The sequence below is a fragment of the Lampetra fluviatilis genome, chromosome 69 (assembly GCF_964198595.1).
Source record: "Lampetra fluviatilis chromosome 69, kcLamFluv1.1, whole genome shotgun sequence".
In the NCBI taxonomy this organism is placed as follows: Eukaryota; Metazoa; Chordata; class Hyperoartia; order Petromyzontiformes; family Petromyzontidae; genus Lampetra; species Lampetra fluviatilis.
The window spans coordinates 1,537,760-1,559,967 of NC_136343.1; the positions used below are offsets into that span (position 1 = coordinate 1,537,760).

Genomic DNA, 22,208 nt, shown 5'->3' on the forward strand with positions numbered 1-22,208 from the left:
AGTGAGGGTGAGGGGAAATTCTAGATTTGAAGCTTTCGTGACTGCAAGGATTCATATTCTTAGGTTTTTTCGGTGACTTTACCGAAAAAACCTAAGAAGGTGAGGGGAAATTGGAGGGGAAGGTGGCAGGTGAGCATGGAGGGTGATGGTGAGGGTGAAGGGTCAGGTGAGGGTTAGGAGAGGAGAGGAGAGGATGGGAAGGAGTGGGTATTGAGACGGTGAGCAGAGGGTGAGGTGAAAATTCAGGGAAGGGTGAGGTGAGCATGGAGGGGTAGGGTGAGAAGGGAGGGTGAGGTTCAGGTTGGTGTGCGTGAGCGATGTCGCCTGTCAAGTACAAATCGCCGGTGCGGAAGATTGAGGGATTTTAATGAAATCTGAGTGGGGAATCAGCACAGCCCCAAAGTCCATGTGGTCACTCCTTCACCTGCAGTGCGTGCTCGCGTCACCATGCCTCCTCATCCCTACGATTCACCATCATCACCATCATTATCACCATCACCACCATCACTATCAACCACCATCACCATCATTATTACTATCAACACCACCAAAACCATCACCAACATCGTCACTATCATCACAACGATCACCACCATCATTACCATCACTCCATCATCATTACTATAATAGAGGTGCTAGACACTCTATTCAGTAACCTGCGGGGCCACTATGTATTAGAGGGGCAATGCAGTGTTACCACTCTGGGACCAATGGCCGGGGTCAGGGAGAGGTGAGAGCGGATGGTAAACACGGATTACCGCCAGACCAAAATGGCCAGGGGGTTAGATGAGGTAAAGAGGATCGAAAACGCAGATTGTAAAGAACCAATCAGAGGGTCCCACGAGGGAGCGTGGGATTGGATAAGGACCGTTACAAACGGGTATAAAAGGGCGAGCGTGGGGAGCGCCCGCCAGTTCTCCTCACACGAGTGAGTGGTTGTTGTGAGGGTGAGTGGTGAGGGTGAGTGGTGAGGGTGAGTGGTGAGAGTGAGTGGTGAGGGTGAGTGGTGAGGGTGAGTGGCGGTTGTGAGTGGTGATTAGTGAGTGGTGAGCGTGAGTGGTGAGGGTGAGCGGTGATTGGTGAGTGTGTGATTGGTGAGGATGAGTGGTGAGTAGTGAGGGTGAGTGGTGGTTGTGAGTGGTAATTAGTGAGGGGTGATGGTGAGGGTGAGCGTGAGTGCTGAGGTTGAGTGGTGAGCGGTGACGATGAGCAGTGAGGGTGAGCAGTAAGGGTGAGTGGTGATTGGTGAGGGTGTGATTGGTGAGGATGAGTGGTGAGTGTGAGTGGTAAGTGTGAGTGGTGAGCGGTGAGGGTGAGTGGTTGTTGTGAGGGTGAGTGGTGAGGGTGAGTGGTGAGGGTGAGTGGTGAGAGTGAGTGGTGAGGTTGAGTGGTGAGTGGCGGTTGTGAGTGGTGATTAGTGAGTGGTGAGGGTGAATGGTAGTGGTGAGTGGTGAGCGTGAGTGGTGAGGGTGAGTGGTGAGGGTGAGTGCTGAGGGTGAGCAGTGAGGGTGAGCAGTGAGGGTGAGTGGTGATTGGTGAGGGTGTGATTGATGAGGATGAGTGGTGAGGGTGAGTGGTGAGCGGTGAGGGTGAGTGGTTGTTGTGAGGGTGAGTGGTGAGAGTGGTTAGGGTGAGTGGTTAGGGTGAGTGGTGAGGGTGATTGGCTTTTGTGAGTGGTGATTAGTGAGTGGTGAGGGTGAGTGGTGAGGGTGAGTTGTGAGCGTGAGTGGTGAGTGGTGAGGGTGAGGGGTGAGAGAGTGGTTAGTGGTGAGGGTGAGTGGTGAGGGTGAGTGGTGAGGGTTAGTGGAGAGAGGTGAGTGGTGAGTGGTGATTGGTCAGTGGTGATTGGTGAGGATGAGTGGTGAGTAGTGAGGGTGAGTGGTGAGGGTGAGTGGTGAGAGTGAGTGGTGGTTGTGCCGGTGAGTGGTGAGGGTGAGTGGTGAGGCTGAATGGTGAGTTGAATGGTGAGAGTGAGTGGTGAGGGAGAATGGGGAGTGGTGAGGGTGAGTGGTGAGGGAGATTGGTGAGGGTTAGTGGTGAGGGTGAGTGGTGAGGGTGAATGGTGAGTGCTGAGGGTGAGTGGTGATGGTGAGTGGTGAGCGGTGAGGGTGAGTGGTTGTTGTGAGGGTGAGGGTGAATGGTGAGAATGAGTGGTGAGGGTGAGTGGTTAGGGTGAGTGGTGAGGGTGAGTTGCAGTTGTGAGTGGTGATTAGTGAGTGGTGAGGGTGAGTGGTGAGGGTGAGTGGTGAGCGTGAGTGGTGAGGGTGAGTGGTGAGGGTTAGTGGTGAGGGGTGATTGGTGGTGGTGAGTGGTGAGGGTGAGTGGTGAGCGTGAGTGGTGAATGGTGAAGGTGAGTGGTGAGGGTGAGTGGTGATGGTGAGTGGTGACGAAGAGTGAGGTTGAGTGGTGAGTAGTAAGGGTGAGTGGTGAGGGTGAGTGGTGAATAGTGAGTGGTGAGGGTAAGTGGTGTAGGTGAGTAGTGAGGGTGAGTGGTTAGGGGTGAGTGGTGGGGATGAGTGGTGAGGGTGAGTGGTGAGGTTCAGTGGTGAAGGTGAGTGGTGAAGGTGAGTAATGAGTTGTGAGGATGAGTGGTGAGTGGTGAGGGTGATTAGTGAGTAGTGAGGGTGAGTGGTTAGGGTGAGGGTGAGTGGAGACAGAGAGGGTGAGTGGTGAGCGTGAGTGGTGAGTATTGTCAAAGCCCGGTGGGCTTTGACAATACCTTAGTATCTGTATATATATGTAAGGTTATTAAGAAAAATATTTTTCACCCGGGCAACGCCGGGTACTTCTGCTAGTGTTACTATAAGCTTAAATCCAAAATACGTTATTAAAGATTTACCTCAGAATGCTACAGAGTTGTGTTACATTCTTAATCACGTAACTCTATCTGGACAAGTTGTAACCTTACACCACTGTTCCCTACCTCATAGCACAGTAAATGTAATCAGCACAGTGACTTTACCTCACGTGCCTGTACGCAAGAAGTGAAACTTTTACCTCAGCCCGTGTCTCACCGCCTCGCTGCTTAGCAACATCACTGCCGCCAATCTGATGTTGGTTTCCCGCCAAAATCAGAGGTCAGAGGGCAGGTGGGCGGGGCCTGACGGCAGGTGGGCGGGGCCTGATGGGGGGGGCGTGTCCTGCGTGGGTCAGCGTTGAGCTCTGATCAAGCCACCTTTGGGTGTGGATGCAGGTCACAGTGTGATGATGGACCGCCTTGCTCCTCGGGAATGCAACGTGAACGTTCGTTCACAATTACAATAATATTCGAAAAAAATAATAGACGGCGACCTGAAACTCACAATCTCCCGCGCAATTAAGAGTCTGGTTTCCATGAGGATTCCTGTGCCACCACAGCTATGATGGATAATTATTTTTTCTTCAGTAACCTGCATAAAGGCCACTACTTCTGTGTACTATTCATTGCCACGTCAAAAGCCTTTGATACTGTTGACCATGATATTCTACTCACACGACACAATAATATATCATTTTCAGACAGGAAAATAAAATGGTTTCAGAGGCACCTCTCAGACTGTTTTCAAAAGGTACATCCTGGTAACATCTCGTCCAAAAATATTGAAATAGCAAATGTTGTTCCACAAGGTTGGGTGGCTACTGTGATGCTGCATACAGATCGGCTACTAATGTAACACTGAACAGACTAAACCCCATTTAAATTTCGATTTAAAGCTTTCGTGACTGCAGGGATTCATCTTCTTGGTTCTTTCGGTAAAGTCACGTAGAAGGGAAATTCAGCCGCTGTCTCCCCGACAGACCTGGTCTTCACCTGAGGACGGCTGCCTGCTTTTATTATTTCCCTTCTACGTGACTTTACCGAAAGAACCAAGAAGATAAACCCCATTTGTCATTCTGATCTTAGATTTGTATTGGATGTGCCATTCATGACCCACCAATTTGACCTCGACTTAAAATCCCATCTCACGTCACTTGATGCAAGTCGAAATCTACATTTTGCCCTGTTCATCCGTAAAATCCTTATTGGCAAAATCTGTGATACATTTAGCTAAATAATAAAGCCCACTGTCAAACTCAAGAAACCTAAAACATCCATTTAATTGCCTGTTAACTATCCCAACAACGAGAATTGAAATAGGTGACAACCATTTTACCGTTGCAGCACCAACGTTTTGGAAAAACCTTGTTTCCTCGGGGCTGGCTCTCCACCGCCATGTGTTAACCTGACTCCCTCTCCCGCCAAAACCACCACTCATGCTGCGGTGGCTGCGCGCATGCGCACGAACCGTACCTGCTGCTCACCACGTGCACGCCCAGCCACCCGTACCTGCTGCGGTGGCTGCGTGCGCGCGTGCCCGCTCAGGTTGCCTGCCCCGACTCACGCCAAAAATAGCCGTATGAATATGCCGCGCCTCTGCTCCCTCCCACGAAATCTGCTTCCTTCTGCCTTGGAGGCAAGTGCGTAGTCCCGGGTACATGACGATCGAATCGAGGTCAATATTCGCGCGTTGCACCACTGAGCGTTATCGTCGTTTCGCGGACACGCTGCCTAAAACGATCTTCGCTACGCGGACACACTGCGTAAAACGCGTGTCGCTACGCAGACACACTGCGTAAAATGTGCTGAGTAAACCCGCACGCGTTCACACAAGCACCGGGAACAACGACTATCAGATTGATGATGATATTCGCGCGTTAATCCGCTAGGCAAACACGCACGGCGAGCCCAAGCGCAGTTAATGAATTACTACCCGCGCTGCCTCACACACACAGCAATCACGCGGCGTCGTTGCTCTGTGCTAAAGTTTATTACTGGCTCGCCCGGAGAAAAACCATGCGTGACCCGGAGCAAAATACCTAGCGAGCAGCGTCCAACCTGTCTCTATCCAAACCCTCGGGGAACCCTCGCGCAATTCCTCACCTCTCTTACGTCCTCACGATATCTCACGGACGCGATGGGAGTTGGAGGGACGAAGATCCGGGAGGTCTTTGCCTGGGTCGAGTTGTAGCTGCACTCGCCAGCGTCTCTCGGACGCTCGAGCGGCTGGGAGTCCGACTGGGTAGCTGGCTGACTGGAGGAGAACTGACCAACGTTTCTCCTCTTCCCTCCTTTTATCTCTTCCCAATTCAAAAATCCCTGCCTAAGTTGTGTTGCCCTCCCAGCCAATCGGGCCCAAACTTTCCACCCGCGCAGGGCTAGGCAGCGAGCGATACCCTGCTGGCCAATCGGGCGCCTACCTGGCGTGCGGCTCTCACTTGCTTCACAACCCATTGTGTACGTGCCCGTCGTTTTCTCCCACTTGTTTTCCTAACCCATTGTTTACGTGCCTCCCTCCCGTACTCTTGGTTGAGGTTTTTAGCTTTAGCCAGCTCGCTGGGTGTTTTGCTCTCCCCTCGGCCCTATTCCCCTGTGTTTCGTGTGTTCCCACGGGCCGCAGTGCAATTCGGCCTGGCGGGGGTCGGCCAATTTGTTGGCACTGGGAAACCGTGGGTCGTCCCCACGAGGGGTCCCTCTGGTAAAAACCCAGTATACCAGGGGATTCCCCCACGAGACCCTACGTGGGCATCACCATGGTGGAAGTAATCATGTAGTGACGCAAGAGTTGGTTACCCACCGTCACACTCTTCCTCTTCCCTCCCCCTACCCTTTCGTGATCTCTAAGTATCCCCTATCGCAGTCACCCATTCGTCAGCCTTTAATACGCCCCTATCATACGTATCATTGTAGTATTTAACCTTTTTATTTAACTATGTTAAGCACATTGAGAAAAGGTGTGTTATAAATACAAAACAAGTTGTTGATGTGAGCACTGCTAATTGGTTTTTTACCCTTCTATCTGGCAACAAAACTGACACCTTTTTACAAGGAGTCATGTTTGCATAGACCGCAATACCTGCAGTCATAATACAAACAAAAGAACATAACTATGATAATGTGCACTGTCCTTGAAGTTGATTGTTCCACACCCGAGACAGCTTTCCTTAGAGCCTAGTCTCACATGGGTTGGACCAGATGACGCCAAAAGGCGCACGGTGCATTGTTTTTGAGTTGTGCGAGTGCGCCTTTTGGCGTCATCTGGTCCAACCCATGTGAGACTAGGCTCTAAGGAAAGCTGTCTCGGGTGTGGACCAATCAACTTCAAGGACAGTGCACATTATCAGAGTTATGTTCTTTTGTTTGTATTATGACTGCAGGTATTGCGGTCTATGCAAACATGACTCCTTGTAAAAAGGTGTCAGTTTTGTTGCCAGATAGAAGGGTAAAAAACCAATTATCATATTTTTACTGGCAAATGAGGTTCCCATAGTGAGCACCGCTGTTGACAGACGCAGCGAGGCTCGCCACTGCTCTGGAGGTCGCCATCTTTTTAAATTGTATCTGTCACTGTGAGCGAAGGGTAATCTGCGTAAATTGTCGTTCAACAAGTAAAGCCTCAATGAGTCATTTTTCAAATATTGTTTTGGAATGTTCAGCCAATTCCTCTTCAAATTAGTGTTTTTGAATGTGCGAGAAACCCAACCACAACCCTACAGCAGCTCTTTTAGTTTCAGACTGTTGAGGACACCTGCAGTGCCCATGGAGGCCACCTGCTTTGAGTAGTGAGTCCCTGGCTGTGCACCGTGCCAGGCTCATTATTTGTGGCCAATGTTTTGGACAAACTTCATGAACCCTGTGGACCTGTTTGAGACTGAACTTAAGAGTGGAACTTAGACTGGAGGGACTTTGTCAACTGCAACTCCCACGTCCTTTCTGGACTGTCTGGAAAGGACGCACCAGGATTTGTTGGTGCTCAAATGTTCTTATATTCGTGTCTTTAAGGGTCACGATTATTTGGAGCTTGATAGGTGAATTCAACTTTGTTATGGGGACAACCTACGTCATCTCTGCGTGACAGTGGGGCTCGTGAGTTTGTGTAATTGGAGGGTAGCTGTTGATTGTGAGAGTAGCTATGGGGACTACAAGACGGAATTTTGTTAGGTCCAAGATGGGCCAACCTCCACAGAAGTGTGTTGAGAATGAGATGAGTTGACACAAGGTGAGTTGACAATAGGTTAGTTGAGATGAGGTAAATTGAGATAAGGTGAGCTGAGTCTTTATTTAGCTACTTCTGGCACCGAGACGTCTCTTGCCTGGTCAAAGTCAACACATTCCAGAGCGCGCGTCATGATAAGCAAATAAAACTAAAAGACTTTGTACTTTAACCTGCCTCACATTTACGTGGCTTGTTCCTAGTTTAGTGTCTCAGATGTCGCCAGAGACTGCCTGAGCTACAGCCAGAGACTGCGTGAGCTACAGCTAGATACTGCCGGAGCTACAGCCATTGACTGTCTGTGCTACAGCCTGCCTGAGCTACAGCCAGAGACTGCCTGAACAGCAGCCAGCGCCTATCTCTGAATGGAGCCACAGGATCATGGCGAGTGCGTCTCCCAGTGATAGCGAAGCTCATGATGAGTTGACCTGCCCCATCTGTCTGGACGCCTTCCGTTGCCCATGCACGCTCAGCTGCGACCACTTGTTCTGCCTCAAGTGCGTGGAGGGCACCTGGGATGCGGCAGAGTCCTTCTCCTGCCCGAAGTGCCGAGTGACCTTCCCTCAGGGACCCAAGCTGATCAAGAACTTCACGCTCGCCAACTTGGTAGAGCAGCGCCGTGCTACAGAGAAAATGGCCACTGTGGTCTTGTGTGACTTCTGCAACGATGGAACGACCGCTGCCTTGAAGACCTGCCTCAGGTGTGAAACCTCCTATTGTGTGACTCATGTAAAGCCTCATCAGGAGAACCCGAAGTTCAGTGACCACGTTCTGGTGGATCCAGGCACGAATCCTGAAGAACGCAAGTGCAAGACGCACAGAAAGAAGATCAAGTTTTACTGCCGACAGGACAAGATCTTGGTCTGCACAACCTGCACCATCGCAGGAGACCACAAGGGTCACGATGTGGCTACGCTGGAGGATGAGCGCAAAACACGGCAGGTGAGACGGTCTGCGTGTGTGAGCGGGATCTTCTCCTGCGTGAAGTCATGTACGAACTGAACAATGATATCCAAATAAATATATAATTCCTCTCTCAGCTTCCCATTGTTTCTTAACATTTTAACAACCATGATTTAATATAAAGTATGCTGAGGTTGTCATAGTGCAGAAATAATACAACCACGTGTTATTACCAATCCTGTTATATGACAAGTTGATAAATGTGCTCTTAGTATATTTAATAAAAACTAATATATTTAATGCGTACACTGTGTTTTCAAAATGACGTGAGTGCATAGACTGTGGTTCGTATACAAAAAGTGGTTTGTGGTAGAGGGGAGCATTCCCTAAAATGTAAATGAAATGTTAAACGACTGGGACTGCGTGAGCTGCAGTGCTCACTGCTTGGTAGGCTCGTGCCAGTCTGGGCCAGTTTAGCGCTACATTCTACAGCAGCTACCGGGTCACTGGATTTGGCGTTCCAGAAATGTCACGTGATTTTCACAGACCAAGTATTTCGTGACCGTATTTATATTTTCATCACAATGCTCTCTACCGAATTTCTCGGACACTCAACAGAGACATGGCAGCGCCTCCTTGTACCATGTTAAACTAAACTTAAACTATTTATTATTTTACCAAATGAAGCTCAATGACCTATGTAGGTCTTTTTCAGAGGCAACCTGGCCACAAATGACAGCTCAACGAAGTGGCGTATCATGTCTAAATGTATGGCAACCAAACACTTTAAACGCACCTTTCTAAATGTGGACAGAAAAACCGAAAGACCCAGAGAAAATCCATACGACCATGGAGAGGGACATGCAAACTCCATTTATACAGACATCAGGCGCGGGTTTGAACCCACGACCTCCTGTATTGCAGGCAAGGCAGATAACGTCTCACCACTCCGGTGCTCTGTTCATCCACTACTCAGCCCCGCCCACTATTATGGTAGCCCCGCCTACTACAGTAGCCCCACCCACTACTTTAGTAGCCCCACCCACTGCTCAGGTAGCCCTGCCCACTGCTCAAGTAGCTCCACCCACTACTCAACACCGCCCACTACTCAGCCCCACCAACTAAGGTAGCCCCACCCACTGCTTTTGTAGCCCCAACCACTACGCAAGAAGCCCAACCCACTGCTCTGGTAGCCCCACCCATTACTCGTTTAGCCCCATACCCTTTGGTAACCCCATTCATTACTCTGGTAGCCCCACCCACTGCTCCAGTAGCCACGCCCACTGCTCAGGTAGCCCTGCCCACTGCTCAGGTAGCCAAAAACTTCTTCTTCTGGGATCCCTCGAAGTCGAGTTTGATTTCCCTCCAGGTGTCACTTGTCTGTGTTGCATGGTGGACCTCGCTGGCCATGGGTTCGGAGATGGCTGAATAGGCCAATCCGTGACCTGCAGATCTTGGCAAAGTGGGGGCACGGATGGTCCATCCTGGAGCTCCAACTTGTCGTCTCTGTCTCTGGTGTGTGTGCTTTTCAGCGTGCTCTTTTCCTGGCCATCAACTCTCTTTGCTCGGCCTCAAAATGCTGAGTTCGATTGTTTATTTTGGTCCTCCATGATGGTCTATCAAGAACATAGATTTTCCAGTTGCTTGGATCTACGTGGCTTCGCTTGAGATGCATTTGAAGGTTGTCATGGAAACGCTTCCTTTGACCTCCGGGGGCACGTGATCCATCACTGAGTTGGGAATAGAAGATTTGCTTAGGAAGCCTCAAGTCATTCATCCTCACAAGGTGACCGGCCCATCTGAGTTGATACTTCATCATGATGGCCTCTATGCTAGATGAGTTTGATCGCTCCAGGACAATGATATTAGTTTGTCTTTCTTCCTATGTGATGTTTACTATTTTCCTGAGACAGCGTTGATCAAACATTTCGAGGGATTTTATGTGTTTACTATAAGTGGTCCAGGTTTCTGCACTATATAAGAGGGTTGGAATTATTACAACATTATACACGGCCACTTTGGTCATGGCGGTAATGTTGTGGTCTTCAAAGACCATGTTCTTAAGTTTGCCAATGGCAGCACTAGCTCGGGAAATCCGATGTTGGATTTCATAATCAATTAAGACATTGCTAGAGAGATGGCTGCCTAAGTATGGGAAACTGGGAACGCTTTCTAGTATTGCATTGTTGGTAATGGTTGTAGGGGGTGATCGATGTCCTCCCGGAGCTTGTTGAAAAATAATCTTTGTTTTGCTGATATTCAATGTTAGACCCATCCTGTAAGCATCTGTAAATATATTGACGATGACCTGAAGGTCAGCTTCTGAGCAGGCACTGACTTGGGCATCATCAGCATATTGGAATTCAATAATGGATGTTTCGACTTGGCTCTTAAACGGTTAATGTTAACTATGTTCCTGTCTGTCCTATATGTGATATTTATGCCTCTGAGAAGTCTGTTCTCTGTCAGATGAAGCATTCCCACCAGGAAGATGGAGAAAAGAGTTGGTGCAATAACGCAGCCTTGCTTCACACTGGTCCTTACTTCGATTGCCTCTGAGGTTTCACCATCAGAGAGGATGACGGCCTTCATACCGTCATGCAACAGATGGAGGACGTTAACACATTTTGTTGGGCAGCCATATCTCAGAAGGATTCTCCATGGTGCATCACGATTAACAGAATCAATAGCTTTATTCAAATCAAAGAAGGCCATGTACAATGGTAGTCTCTGTTCCTGGCACATCTCTTGGAGTTGACAGGCTGAGAAGATCATGTCTGAGGCTCCCCTGCCAGGTCGAAAGCCACTCTGCGATTCAGGAAGGAGTTTTTCAGCAAGTGGTAGAAGTCTGTTTAATAGCATTCTTTCCAGTATTTTTCCAGTGGTGGTAAGAAGAGAGATGCCTTTGTAGTTGTCACAGTCTGACTTGTCACCTTTTTTTGAAGATGGTGACAAAGATGGCATCATTTCCTTTGTTGGGAAAGTCTTCATCATTCCAGATCCTGGCCATGAGGGAGTGCAGGTGTTCTAGTAGGCATTGTCCTCCAAGTTTGTAATTCTCATCAGAAATCTGGTCTAGCCCACTCGCTTTGTTCTCTTTCATCTGCTTGACAGCTTTAGCCACTTCAAGCATCGTTGGTTCTCCAGCTAAATCCTCAGTGGTAAAGTGTTGTGGAATCTCACTGAATATAGAAGCGTCTACAACAGCGTTGCAGCTGAAGTGTTCCTGCCAGCGGGAGATGATTGCATTTTTGTCTTTGAAGATTTCTGTCCCATCCTTAGACTGAAGTGGTGCAAGGCCCTGTTTTGATGGTCCAAATAAGACTGGTTTCTTTATAAAATGCATGTGGGTTATTGGAATCTGCAAGATGTTGTAATTCTTCTGCTTTGTTTCTGAACCAGTTGTTCTTCAGTTCCCGGATTTTAGTTTGTACTTCCGATTTGGCCTCCTTATATGATTGTTTTTTTCTGTCTAGATTGTTTGTGTTGTTGCCAGGCGATAAATGCTTTCTTCTTCTTGTCAATGAGGCCTGTAATTTCCTGGTCGTTGTCATCAAACTAGTCAGTTTTTCCTTCTTGTGTAGCCAATGGTGTGTTCACAGCTGATTATAACTGTCGTCTTGAGTTGTGTCCAGTTCTTTCAGTCGGTCCTGTACTGCTGGGTCTTTTAGTCTGATTACAATGAGTTTTTTCCTCTGTAGTTTTGGTCGGTCGATGTGTTTGTGGTTTAGTTTGAGAGTCACCACTGATCGAATTAGTCTGTGGTCAGTCCAGGAATCGTCTGCGTTGATCATGGTATAAGTGATGCGGACGTCTGTGCTCTCAAGCTTCCTGACAATCACGTAGTCCAGTAAATGCCATTGGTGTGATCGAGGATGGTACCATGAGATCTTAAGGCTATACTTCTGCCTGAATAGGGTGTTAGTGATTGTCAGGTAATGCTCACAACAGGTTGTAAGAAGAAGATGACCATTGGAGTTGGGCTTTCCAACTCCCTCTTTACCAATTACACCGTTCCACATTTTATGGTCTCTCCCAACTCGAGCATTGAATTCGCCGAGGAGAATCAGCTTTTCAGTTTTTGGTGTACTCTGAAGGATTTAGTTGAGTTGGCTGTAGTAGGTCTCCTTAGTGTCTTTTTTAGAGTCCAGTGTTGGTGCATAGGTGCTGAAGATGGTTGCATGTTGGTCTTTTGCAAGTTTCAGGCATAGGGTCATAACACGCTCATTGATACCAATTGGAAGCTCACTTGACCTGCTGATGAGCACGTTGTCTATTGCAAACCCTACACCATGCAGGCGTCGTTCATGCGCTGGTTTACCCTGCCAAAAGATGCAGCCTCCACTTAGCTCGGTCAGTTGGCCTTCATCCGCCAGATGGGTTCCGTTGAGGGCGGCAATATGGATTTTAAATCGTCTCAGCTCACGTGCCACAAGAGCTGTTCGGCGCTCTGGACGTTGCGAGTTTGGGTTTTTTGTGATGGTGCTGACATTCCAGGATCCAATGTTTAGGTTATACAGTAAAACCTTGGATTGCGAGCATAATTCCTTCCGGAAACGTATTTGTAATCCGAAGCACTCGTATATCAAAGCATTCGTATATCACTTGTGATCACGTGACGCTCGGCAGATAAAGCGTATACTGTATGTACTACAGTACTCGTATTGCAAGACCTCGCTCGTTTATCAAATTCATATTTAAATTAAAAAAATTGCTTGTCTTGCAAAACATACGCAGACCAAGTTACTCGCAATCCAAGGTTTTACTGTATTTATTTTTGTTTCGACCGCAATTATTGATGTTCCCTCTGGTCGCGGTAAGCGAGACAGGATGTTGCTCGGCAGGCTATGTTTAGGGCACATTTTCTAGCCTCCTCCCAATTTGGGGTGAGCAGAGTGGATCCTTGTGGGCTTCTCAGTCACAGCTACAGCTGCTGGGATGCACTCCTGCCTAATCCGATTGCATGACGACCTTATAATAGCTGCCGCCTTAGTGCTGGGTTGTGACTAGGAGCTTCTAGCTGCATAGGCCTGCCCCGCTTGCCACTTGCCAATCGCCCAAGGGCTTTGGGTGTGTAGTGTGGTGGTGCGATGGCACATCTCCTCTGGAGGGTGCCAGTGCGTGAATTAATTTACGTGCAGTGTCTGTTGCACACCAGCTACCGCACGGGGCTTAACCAGGAACCAAGCCTGGGTCCAATGACGAGACAGAAAACCAAGACGATTAGAAGGCTTGTCCTGAAGCACCAGACATCCAGTGTCTTCTCCGTCATATGCCGTTGGCCAACTTAACCGGAGCTCATCTACCCCACCGAGGTGGGCCGTTGGCCACTTGGTATCCACCCGAAATTTTATCAGGGTTTACTCCCTTAGCCTAAGTGGCTAACCAGAGCTCCGTTAGCCAGCGCGTTTTCAGTTGAGTCCAGACAGGCCTTCTTGGTTACCGAAGTGGCCCAGGTGGTCGAACCACCTACCATACTTCGCTCTGTCTGTCAATCCTGTACTTTACCTGTTACCACCTCTTACGACATGGACTACTCAGCACCGCCCACTACTCATGCAGCCACACCCACTAAGCAGGAAGCCAAACCCATTACGCAGGTAGCCCCACCCACTACATGTTGCTCCAACTACTATGCAGGTAGCCCCACCCACTACTCAGGTAGCCCCACCCACTACTCGGTTAGCCCCGCCCACCACTTGGGTAACCCCGCTCATTACTCGGCTAGTCCCACCCTCTACTTCAGTAGCCACGCACACTGCTCAGGTAGCCCCACCCACTGCTCAGGTAGCTCCACCCACTACTCAGCACCACTCACTACTCAGGCTGCCCCAACCACGAAGCAGGTAGCCCAACGCACGATGCAGGTAGCCCCACCCACTACATATGTAGCCCCACCCACTACATAGGTACCCCAACCCACTACGCAGGTAGCTTTGCCCAGTGCTGAGGCAGCTCCACCCACTACTCATTTAGCTCCACCCACTAATTGGGCAGCTCCACCCACTACTCAGGTAGCCCCACCCTCTAGGTGGATCCACCCACTGCACAGGTAGCCCGACCCACTACTTAGGAAGCCCTGCGCACTTTTGAGCTCCTCGTGAAATTAGTTCCCTGCAGCGCTTGCTCCCCCAGCTTCCATCGCTGCACCATGGCTACTGCCCCCGTCACTGTGGAGGGTTCGCGTGGAGTTGGGTTGTGAGGGGACGCTCAGAGAGTGAGTGGAGTCTCCCCTGGTGACGTCTCTCACAGCAACAAGTGGAAGAGGAGATGCGGGTGGTGCAGGAGAAGAGAAGGGAGGTGGAGGAGTCCGTGAGGAGGATGGAGGCCGCTTGCAGGGACGTGCAGGTACCGCGTCTGGGCCGGACTCTGTGACCCCGTGACTCCACCCTGAGTAGGGTTTGTGATGGAGAACAACTCCATTCATTCAGGTGGACTACCATTGGCTCTGAACACATTGTGGGTCTAAAGATACAACAGTCAATGCACCTCAATAATCAGGACGAGTAAAGAGGTGGTTCTCATCTCCACTGAGAAACTCAATCAGTGGTGGAAATTCCACATTCCCATATCTCCATACAACTTACCACTTCAACGACTGTTAACTATATTGGTCAGATGAGGTGGTACGTACCTCTTATCCAATACTCTGGTGGCAGAGTTGGTGATCACACACAATTGTACACTCTTTTAGTGAAACCAATCAGGCGTTAGAGTAGCCAGGTGCCAGTATTGCAAGTGGTTTCATAATCCCCTCTCTTCATCCATACATGTGTTTTTTTCTCACATTAAAAAATTTCATTTAAAGAGGAATTGGCCTAATTTCCCATTTCATTAAGACTCTACTTGTTGACGGCAAATTGCAGATTTCCCTTCGCTTCATGTGAAGGTAAACAAAGCATCGTCCTGAGAGTCTTACGCAATGAGAATGACACGTACCATAAATGTACTCCTGATGATATTTGATTATTTCAATTCCTCACAGCCCCCGAATCGTGTTGTATTGAAAATGTACAATGGCGTTATCAGATGAAGCAGGAGGCCTCAGTGCTGCGGACTCGTGTCACCGGCTGGACACCTTAGAGTTGCACTCGGGTCACACTGACCTGAATGCCAGTTCACAAAGGACCAGACATTTAATGAACAGAGGTGGCATTTGTTTCTCTTTGCAGGGATCCATGACAGATGAAAAGGCCTCAATCTCGGTCAGATTCGTCAGCGCGAGAGCAGCGTTGGATGCGGAGGAGAAGGCGGCTTTAGAGCAAGTGGAGCAGAAAGGGCGCGAGCTGCTGTATCAGATCAAGAAGAAGATCGCTCACTACCAGCGCGAGATCAGAGAGCTCCAGGCAGTAGCCACTCGCCTGCAGACCCGAGCGCAGGAGAGTGACTCATTCGCGTTCCTGCAGGTGAGGAATTAGTTTCCAGTGTCGCTATTGGCAGCAGCAGAAGAGGGAGGCTCCTGAATGAGAGCTCGCATCTCACGGGCTTGAGAACACAGCTCCAGTCATGGATCCGCATTGCAGCTCCAGTTGCTGTCATTTGGAAGGCCAGCTCATATGTTCACAGTTAAATCAATTCTCTCTCCCGTACTCTTAGGTTTTATCAGTAAAGTCACGTAGGTAACAAAATAAATAGAAATAATATTAGAAATAAAATAATAAATCACGACGTTTCGGAGGCAGCACAAGTCTCCGTCATCAGGTGGAACCGTCACAGCCATATTAACTGTAACAAGTGAGGAAAAATCCAAGAGACAAGCTCTTAAATACAAGTTAAGGGTGAGGGGGGGAGGGGCTTATCTGAATGTGGTGGCCAGGGAATGGAACGTGTTGGGGGGGGGAGTGGGCGGGGCTAAAAGATAACAAATGGTGCATCTCAACTCGGGGTTGCGGCCGGTGTTGGCTGACAATCCAAATACAAAAAGGGGAGTAGTGTTAAACCCTGGGGATGTCAACACTCTGTAAAGTAGAATAGTACCTGTCAAATAAGATGGTACAAATATGTGTAGTTAAATATTTTTTACATGGTTAATAACATCTTTCCAATGATTACTCAGTTTGTACCCATCATCACGGTTGAAGTTATGTCTGTGTTTGTAGATCTGGGTGGCTTCATGTACAAACCTTTGATGGTAGCCAGAAGGTTTGCAGAGCACCTTGGTCTCGGAAAAGACAATATCATGAGAGCCCACAGCGTTGTGGCAAGTATCGGCAATGGCGGAAGACTCAATTTTGCCGTGTTTCAGATCTGACTTGTGCTCGCGGACACGATCGGAGACATGACGTTTCGTTTCCCCAATGTAACAATCATCACAGCTGCAACTCAGCTTATAGACTCCAGGGTATTGCAAGTCAGGAATGACATCTTTTACAGATGACATTAGATCACGGATTTTATGTACTGTACTGAATCGGACTTGGATCTTATATTTGTTTAGAATTTTGGAGATCTTTTTGGTCACGCCTGCTACGTATGGCAACGTGATAGTTTTGTTCGGAGTTTCAAGTGGTTGTTTCTGTATGGTGGGAGAAACAGCTTGGCGAATAGTGCGGTCAGAGTATCCGTTCATCTTGAGGGCCCGATGTACATGTTTTAAATCACTGGCCAGGTGGTGTTGGTCAGAGATGCCATGAGCTCTGTGGTATAGTGTTTTGATGAGATAATTATTTTTCTCTCTCTCCCGTCCTTTAACAGATTCCCAATAAGTTTGTTTCATTGTGAATATAATATAAATGGTATTGGAAATGCACTTTTAAAATCAACCCTACAACAATGTACACGGTATTCATGATTATCATCAGTCATGATCTATCCACTTATTGATGAAGGCCTCCCCAAGACATTGCCACATCTCATGAAGCCGCGATGCAACAATCCACCAGCGCCTGCTCACGAGCCGATGTCATCGCTGCCTCTTACTTTGTGAGCCTCCTCTTGTTCGTATTATGGAGGCTAAAATAAATACGAGGTCTCATACACTTATTAATTATATCATTGTGTCCTGAACATCACTTCTACAAGACCTGCACCATGTGCATTGGTAACGCCAGAAACTTCAAGTCCCAAATTACTCAACACAGATCAATATCAACCGGTCTCATTCTGAAATATTTGCCCTGCAATTCAGTGTTAGCCCTCATGGGGGTGGCGAGATGGTAACTACGTCGCCGAGTATACCGTACGTCGGGGACATCACTATAAATTTGGAGTTTGCATGTCTCTCTCCATGGTCACATGGCTTTTATCCGGGTCCTCCAGTTTTTCCCTCCAAATTTGGAAACGTCCGTTTAGAGGATTGAGCTGTTATACATTTCCACGTGATGAACCACTTTGTTGAGCTATCATTTGTGGCCAGGTCGCTTCTGGAAAAGAGCCATATACCTCTGTGGGCTTTACCTGGAAAAAAATAGTTTATAGTTGACTATCAACCAGTCTCCCTTTGAAATATTTGGCCCGTAAGTCAGTGTTGGTGATGATGGGGTCATAATCCAAGACTTTGGGGTTTATATTCCACCCACAGTTTTGCAGTGGGAACTCCATTGAATGCAAGGGAATCGAAGTAGAGTCATAGTAATGCATCTCTCTTTCTCTCCCACAGGGGCACCTGGAGGAGACACGCAGGTAAAAGACGACTTTCACTCACGACTCGACACCCGACAACATAGGACTGAGTGTGGGGCGTGGGCAGTGAGACATTGACTGTATGTGATGATTCAGTGTGTGGTGAAACTGTGTGTGGTGATGTTGCGTGTGAAGATGCTGTGTGAAGATATTTTGCGTGATGATGCTGTGTTATAATGCTGTGTGATGATGCTGTGTTAAGTGATGCTTTATGTGATACTGCGTGGTGATGCTGTGTGATGGTGCTGTGTGTGATGATTCTAAGTGTGGTGATAGTAATGCTGTGTGGTGTTGTAAGTAGTTGTGATGAGTTATTATGCTTTCTGTGATAAGTCTAGATGTGATGGAGCTGTGATGATTCCTCGTGTGCTGAAGCTGTGATGAGTATCTATGTAATGTAGCTTTGATGATCCTGTGAGGGACGATGCTCAATGTGAGACATTGGCCGTGTCTGTTCTGCTTTCACAGGGCAGGGAGGGTTACTTCAGCTCCACCCTCAGCTCGCAGCCAACAGGACATTGCCTCACTTCAAGTCCTGGAGACAAATGCAGTCAAACTCCTGTGTGAGTTCTTCAGTGTGAATCATGGGTGATTGGGTGGTCTTGACAATAAATTATCTCCGTGTGTGTTCACGAGGTCGACTCTACCTCAAATGAGTACCTGGTGTTTTGTGAAAACATCACCACTAGGGAGACAAAGGTGGCCAGGCGTAGTGCTGGCCACCCACCCCCTTGTTGGCCGTGCCAGCTTTTAAAGGTGCTGACTTGCCCTGACAGTGTGTTAAGACTACATAGGGGATTTTAGTCTATGTTTATATCCTAATCTAGGCCCCCGATTGATCAGAGCCATTATACTCAGTGTGGTGTTTTTTGGTAAATAATAAGCATTACCAGTCATGGGTAATTGCGATATTGAGATGCGGTGTGTGCCTGTGAATGTCTCTATGCATCTGTAGGTGGGGTTAGCGATGGCATAGTGGTTAGCACACTGCACTACGAACCAAGTTTACTGGGCTTGATTACCTGCCATTGCTAACATCAGTGGCAGGTGATATCTGATCCATTCCTCCGCCTCTGCTAGGCAGTTTCAACCTCAAATGAGTTCCTGATGTTGGTAATGGTCATAATGATGGTGATAGTGGTTGTGATGAGGATGGTGGTAATAAAGCTGATATTACTGATAATGTGAGTGATGTGTGGTGATAATGATGGTGACATTGATGATAATATAGTTGGTGATGGTTGTGATGGTTTTGCTGATGGTGATAATGGTCGTGATGGTGGTATTGAGGGTTTCGATGGTCGTTGTGATGATTATAATGATGCTGGTCGTTTTCTTGGTGATAATGGTGAAGATGTTAGATGGTGATTTGAAGCTTTCGTGACTGCAGGAATCCATACTCTTTGGTTCTTTTGGTAAAGTCACGTAGGTAGACAAATAAAAAATATGAATATATCACGACGTTTCGATAGCAACACAAGCGGTCGTCCTCAGGCAGAAAAAATTATCCAGCAGTGGAACTGCTGAACCAGCGAGAGAGCTCTTACAACAATGTTATATATGTGGCGATGGGCAAGCAAGCGCTTGTCTCACAGCACAGTTGGCAGCACCGCAGCTTGTTTTACACATAGAAATGACATTAACTTACTAATTTTCCTAATCTCCCTGCCTAATCACTCCCATCAACATAGTGCTAATCTCCCATTAACACTGCTGTTGTGCGCGCATGCGGGTATTATACTCTTATGCGGCGACGGAAGCACATTTCATGCTAATCTCTCTCCCTAATCTCTCTCTCCATAATCTCCCCCATTAACACAACTGACGTGCTTGCGTCCTGGGATGGAATTCCTTTCCAGCTCAGACCCCGCTTGCCTGCCCACCGCCACATATGTAATAATACTCTTGGAGACAGCTTGTGGAATCGGTCTTATCTCAGTTCGCAGACAGATCGCAAGAGACGCACCGCCACGTGGCACTCGGAGCCCCGCTCGCGCGTGGTCCCTCTCTTCGTTCCTCGTCTGACCACGTGTCGTTCATCTCTCCCCTTATTTAATTCCTGGGTCACGTGGTACGCTCCAGCCAATCCTTGGTAGCCTGCGCCGAATCTTCTAGATTCCCCATCAACTTCCGGGACCACGCCCCTGACTTGTCTTCCCATTGGCTGAGGCCAAAACCAGCAGAACCAATCACCCTAGCTGGCACCCCTCGATCACGCCAGGGCCATGCTCCGAGGCTCTCCTCCCATTGGCTGTAAAGTAGGACCGGCAGAGCCAATCACCACATGAGCCGGACATAGGCTCTTATTGCACATATATAACCTCTTGTTGTAACAGCTCTCTCGCTGGTTCAGCAGTTCCACTGCTGGATATTTTTTACACTTGGGTTGCTATCGAAACGTCATGATATATTATTTTTTGTTTAATTTAAATGTTCTACCTACGTGATTTTACCGAAAGAACCAAAGGGTATTTTAGATGGTGGTGATGGGAACTGGTGATGGTCGAAGTAATGGTAGTGATAGTGGTGATGATTATGTTTGTGATGTTGCTGATGGCAATAGTGATGTTGGTGATGTTCATCATATTGATGATGATGTTGGTGGTGATTTTGGTGTTTTTTGTGCTGTGATGGTTGATAGTGAAGATGATGGTTGATGATGTTGATGTGGTGATTATAGATGGTAATGGTAATGATGGTGTCCTGTAGTTATGTTGTGATCGCTGTTGTCACAGACGGATGCTCACCGACTCTGGACACAAACTCAGCTCATAACCAACTCCAGATCTCCTCGGAACTCAGGACGATAAAGTGGACCGGTGTTTCCCAGGGTCGCCTCGATCATCCACACCGGTTTGATGGCTGGTCACAAGCCCTGTGCTGTGAGAGCTTCTCGTCGGGTCACCACTACTGGGAGGTGGACGTGGGGGACGCGCGGTGGTGTCGGGTTGGAGTCGCATACGGGACGATCCCACGGAAAGGGGGTGGTGCTGCATTGCAGCTGGGACAGAACGATGCATCCTGGTGTTTAGAAAAACGTGACGACAACTTCTCAGTGGTTCATGGTGGAGTGAAGACCGCACTGTCGGTGAGGGGGGCCCCCTCCCCCCGCAGAATCGGGATTCACCTGCACTGGGAGGGGGGGTTCCTGGAGTTTTACCGTGCCGACTCCATGGAGGTGATCCACGAGGTCCGGCAGAGATTCTCGCAGCCTCTCTACCCTGGGATGTGGGTGGGGTATTGTAATGAACCATTGAAGATCATGGATCTGAGTCGTGCATCCTGAGGATGAGGAAAAATAGAAACCCAAGAAACTGAGACGGACACCCAAGAAACGGAGGAAAGGGGGAATGGTGTGGAGAGGGTGACGTCAGGATGAGGCGAAGGTGGAATGGAGGGTGATGTAAGGTGAGGGTGAGGGGAGAATGGAGGGGAAGGTGACGGGTGAGCGTGGAGGGTGACGGTGAGGAGAGGATGTAAAAGACGGGGTAGAGGTTGGGGAGGAGAGGGGAGGCTATGGAGAGGGCTTAGGAGGGAGGGGAACGTGGAATGGAGGGCGAGGTAAGCTGAGTGTTAGGGGAGGGTGGGGTGAAGGGAAGGGTGAGGTGAGCATAGAGGGGGAGGGTGAGGGGGAGGGGGAGGTTCAGGTTGGTGTGCGTGAGCGATGTCACCTGTGAAGTACAAATCGCCGGTGCGGAAGTTTGAGGGATTTTAATGAAATCTGATTGGGGAATCAGCGCAGCCCCAGAGTCCGTGTGGCCGCTCCTTCAGCTGCAGGGCGTGCTCGCGTCACCACGCCTCCTCATCCCTCCGATTCACCATTTCACATCATTATCATCACCACCATCATCCCCATCAACACAACCATCATTGTAATCACCAGTCATCACCACCTCCATTATCACCATCATCATTCCCACCATCAAAATGATCAGCATCATTACCATTACTCCATTTTCATTACTATCATCACCACCACTCTATCATCATCATTATAATCACCAACATCATCAACATCATTATCCCCATCATCACTACGAACACGACCATTGCCTTCATGAACCACCATCATCACCAACACCACAAAAAACACCATAATCATCACCATTATCACGTCCATCACTATCATCACTATCATCACCACCACCACCATCATCATCACAATTCATCACCGTCATCATCAATATCACTATCTCCCTCATCACCATCATCATCACTACCACCACCACTATCATCACCACGACCATGATCAACACCATCATCATCATCATCACCACCCACACCACCATTATCACCATTACCCTTCTTACCATCATCATCACCATCACTACAATCATCATTGCAATTGTAGTGCCGTAGATGATCCACACTTGCCGGCAGTGGTGGACAGGGCCCATCTGCAGGCACCGCGGACCCCCAGGGGAGGGGCCACTGTGCCAGCCCACGAGGGGGTGGGGCTGCTGGGGGCTCTAGGATCCTAGGCAGCTAAGCCCTCAGAGCCGGGGCCTCAGTATCCCAGACAGCCCCGACAGTTGAGCCCCTTGGGGCCACCAACGGGGGGCTGCGGGGGAACTACGATCCCACGCAATCCCACCCCTCGATGGGCAAGGGGGATAAAAGGGCCGCTCCCTGGCCGATCGGGACCAGTCGCAGCTCAACACCCAAGACCAGCCA

General features: G+C 48.7%; 1 protein-coding gene and 1 pseudogene across 1 annotated transcript; both read left to right on the top strand.

The window, feature by feature from the left end:
- The window catches only part of LOC144952664 (E3 ubiquitin-protein ligase TRIM62-like), a 262,485-nt pseudogene that overhangs the window by 55,502 nt on the left and 184,775 nt on the right, over nt 1-22,208 (top strand).
- On the top strand, nt 7,392-20,820 carry LOC144952659 (E3 ubiquitin/ISG15 ligase TRIM25-like). Its single transcript, XM_078883136.1, has 6 exons — nt 7,392-7,952; nt 14,166-14,261; nt 15,086-15,319; nt 17,512-17,534; nt 18,003-18,097; nt 20,270-20,820. Exons 1-6 carry the CDS (start codon nt 7,392-7,394, stop codon nt 20,818-20,820), a joined length of 1,560 nt encoding a protein of 519 aa, XP_078739262.1.

Bases quoted from the DNA above. Each gene is read 5' to 3' on its own strand.
- LOC144952659 (XM_078883136.1), top strand. From the start codon at position 7,392: ATGGCGAGTGCGTCTCCCAGTGATAGCGAAGCTCATGATGAGTTGACC. The intron at 14,262-15,085 runs GTACCGCGTCTG...TTCTCTTTGCAG, and splicing joins CCGCTTGCAGGGACGTGCAG to GGATCCATGACAGATGAAAA. The intron at 18,098-20,269 runs GTGAGTTCTTCA...CTGTTGTCACAG, and splicing joins AAATGCAGTCAAACTCCTGT to ACGGATGCTCACCGACTCTG.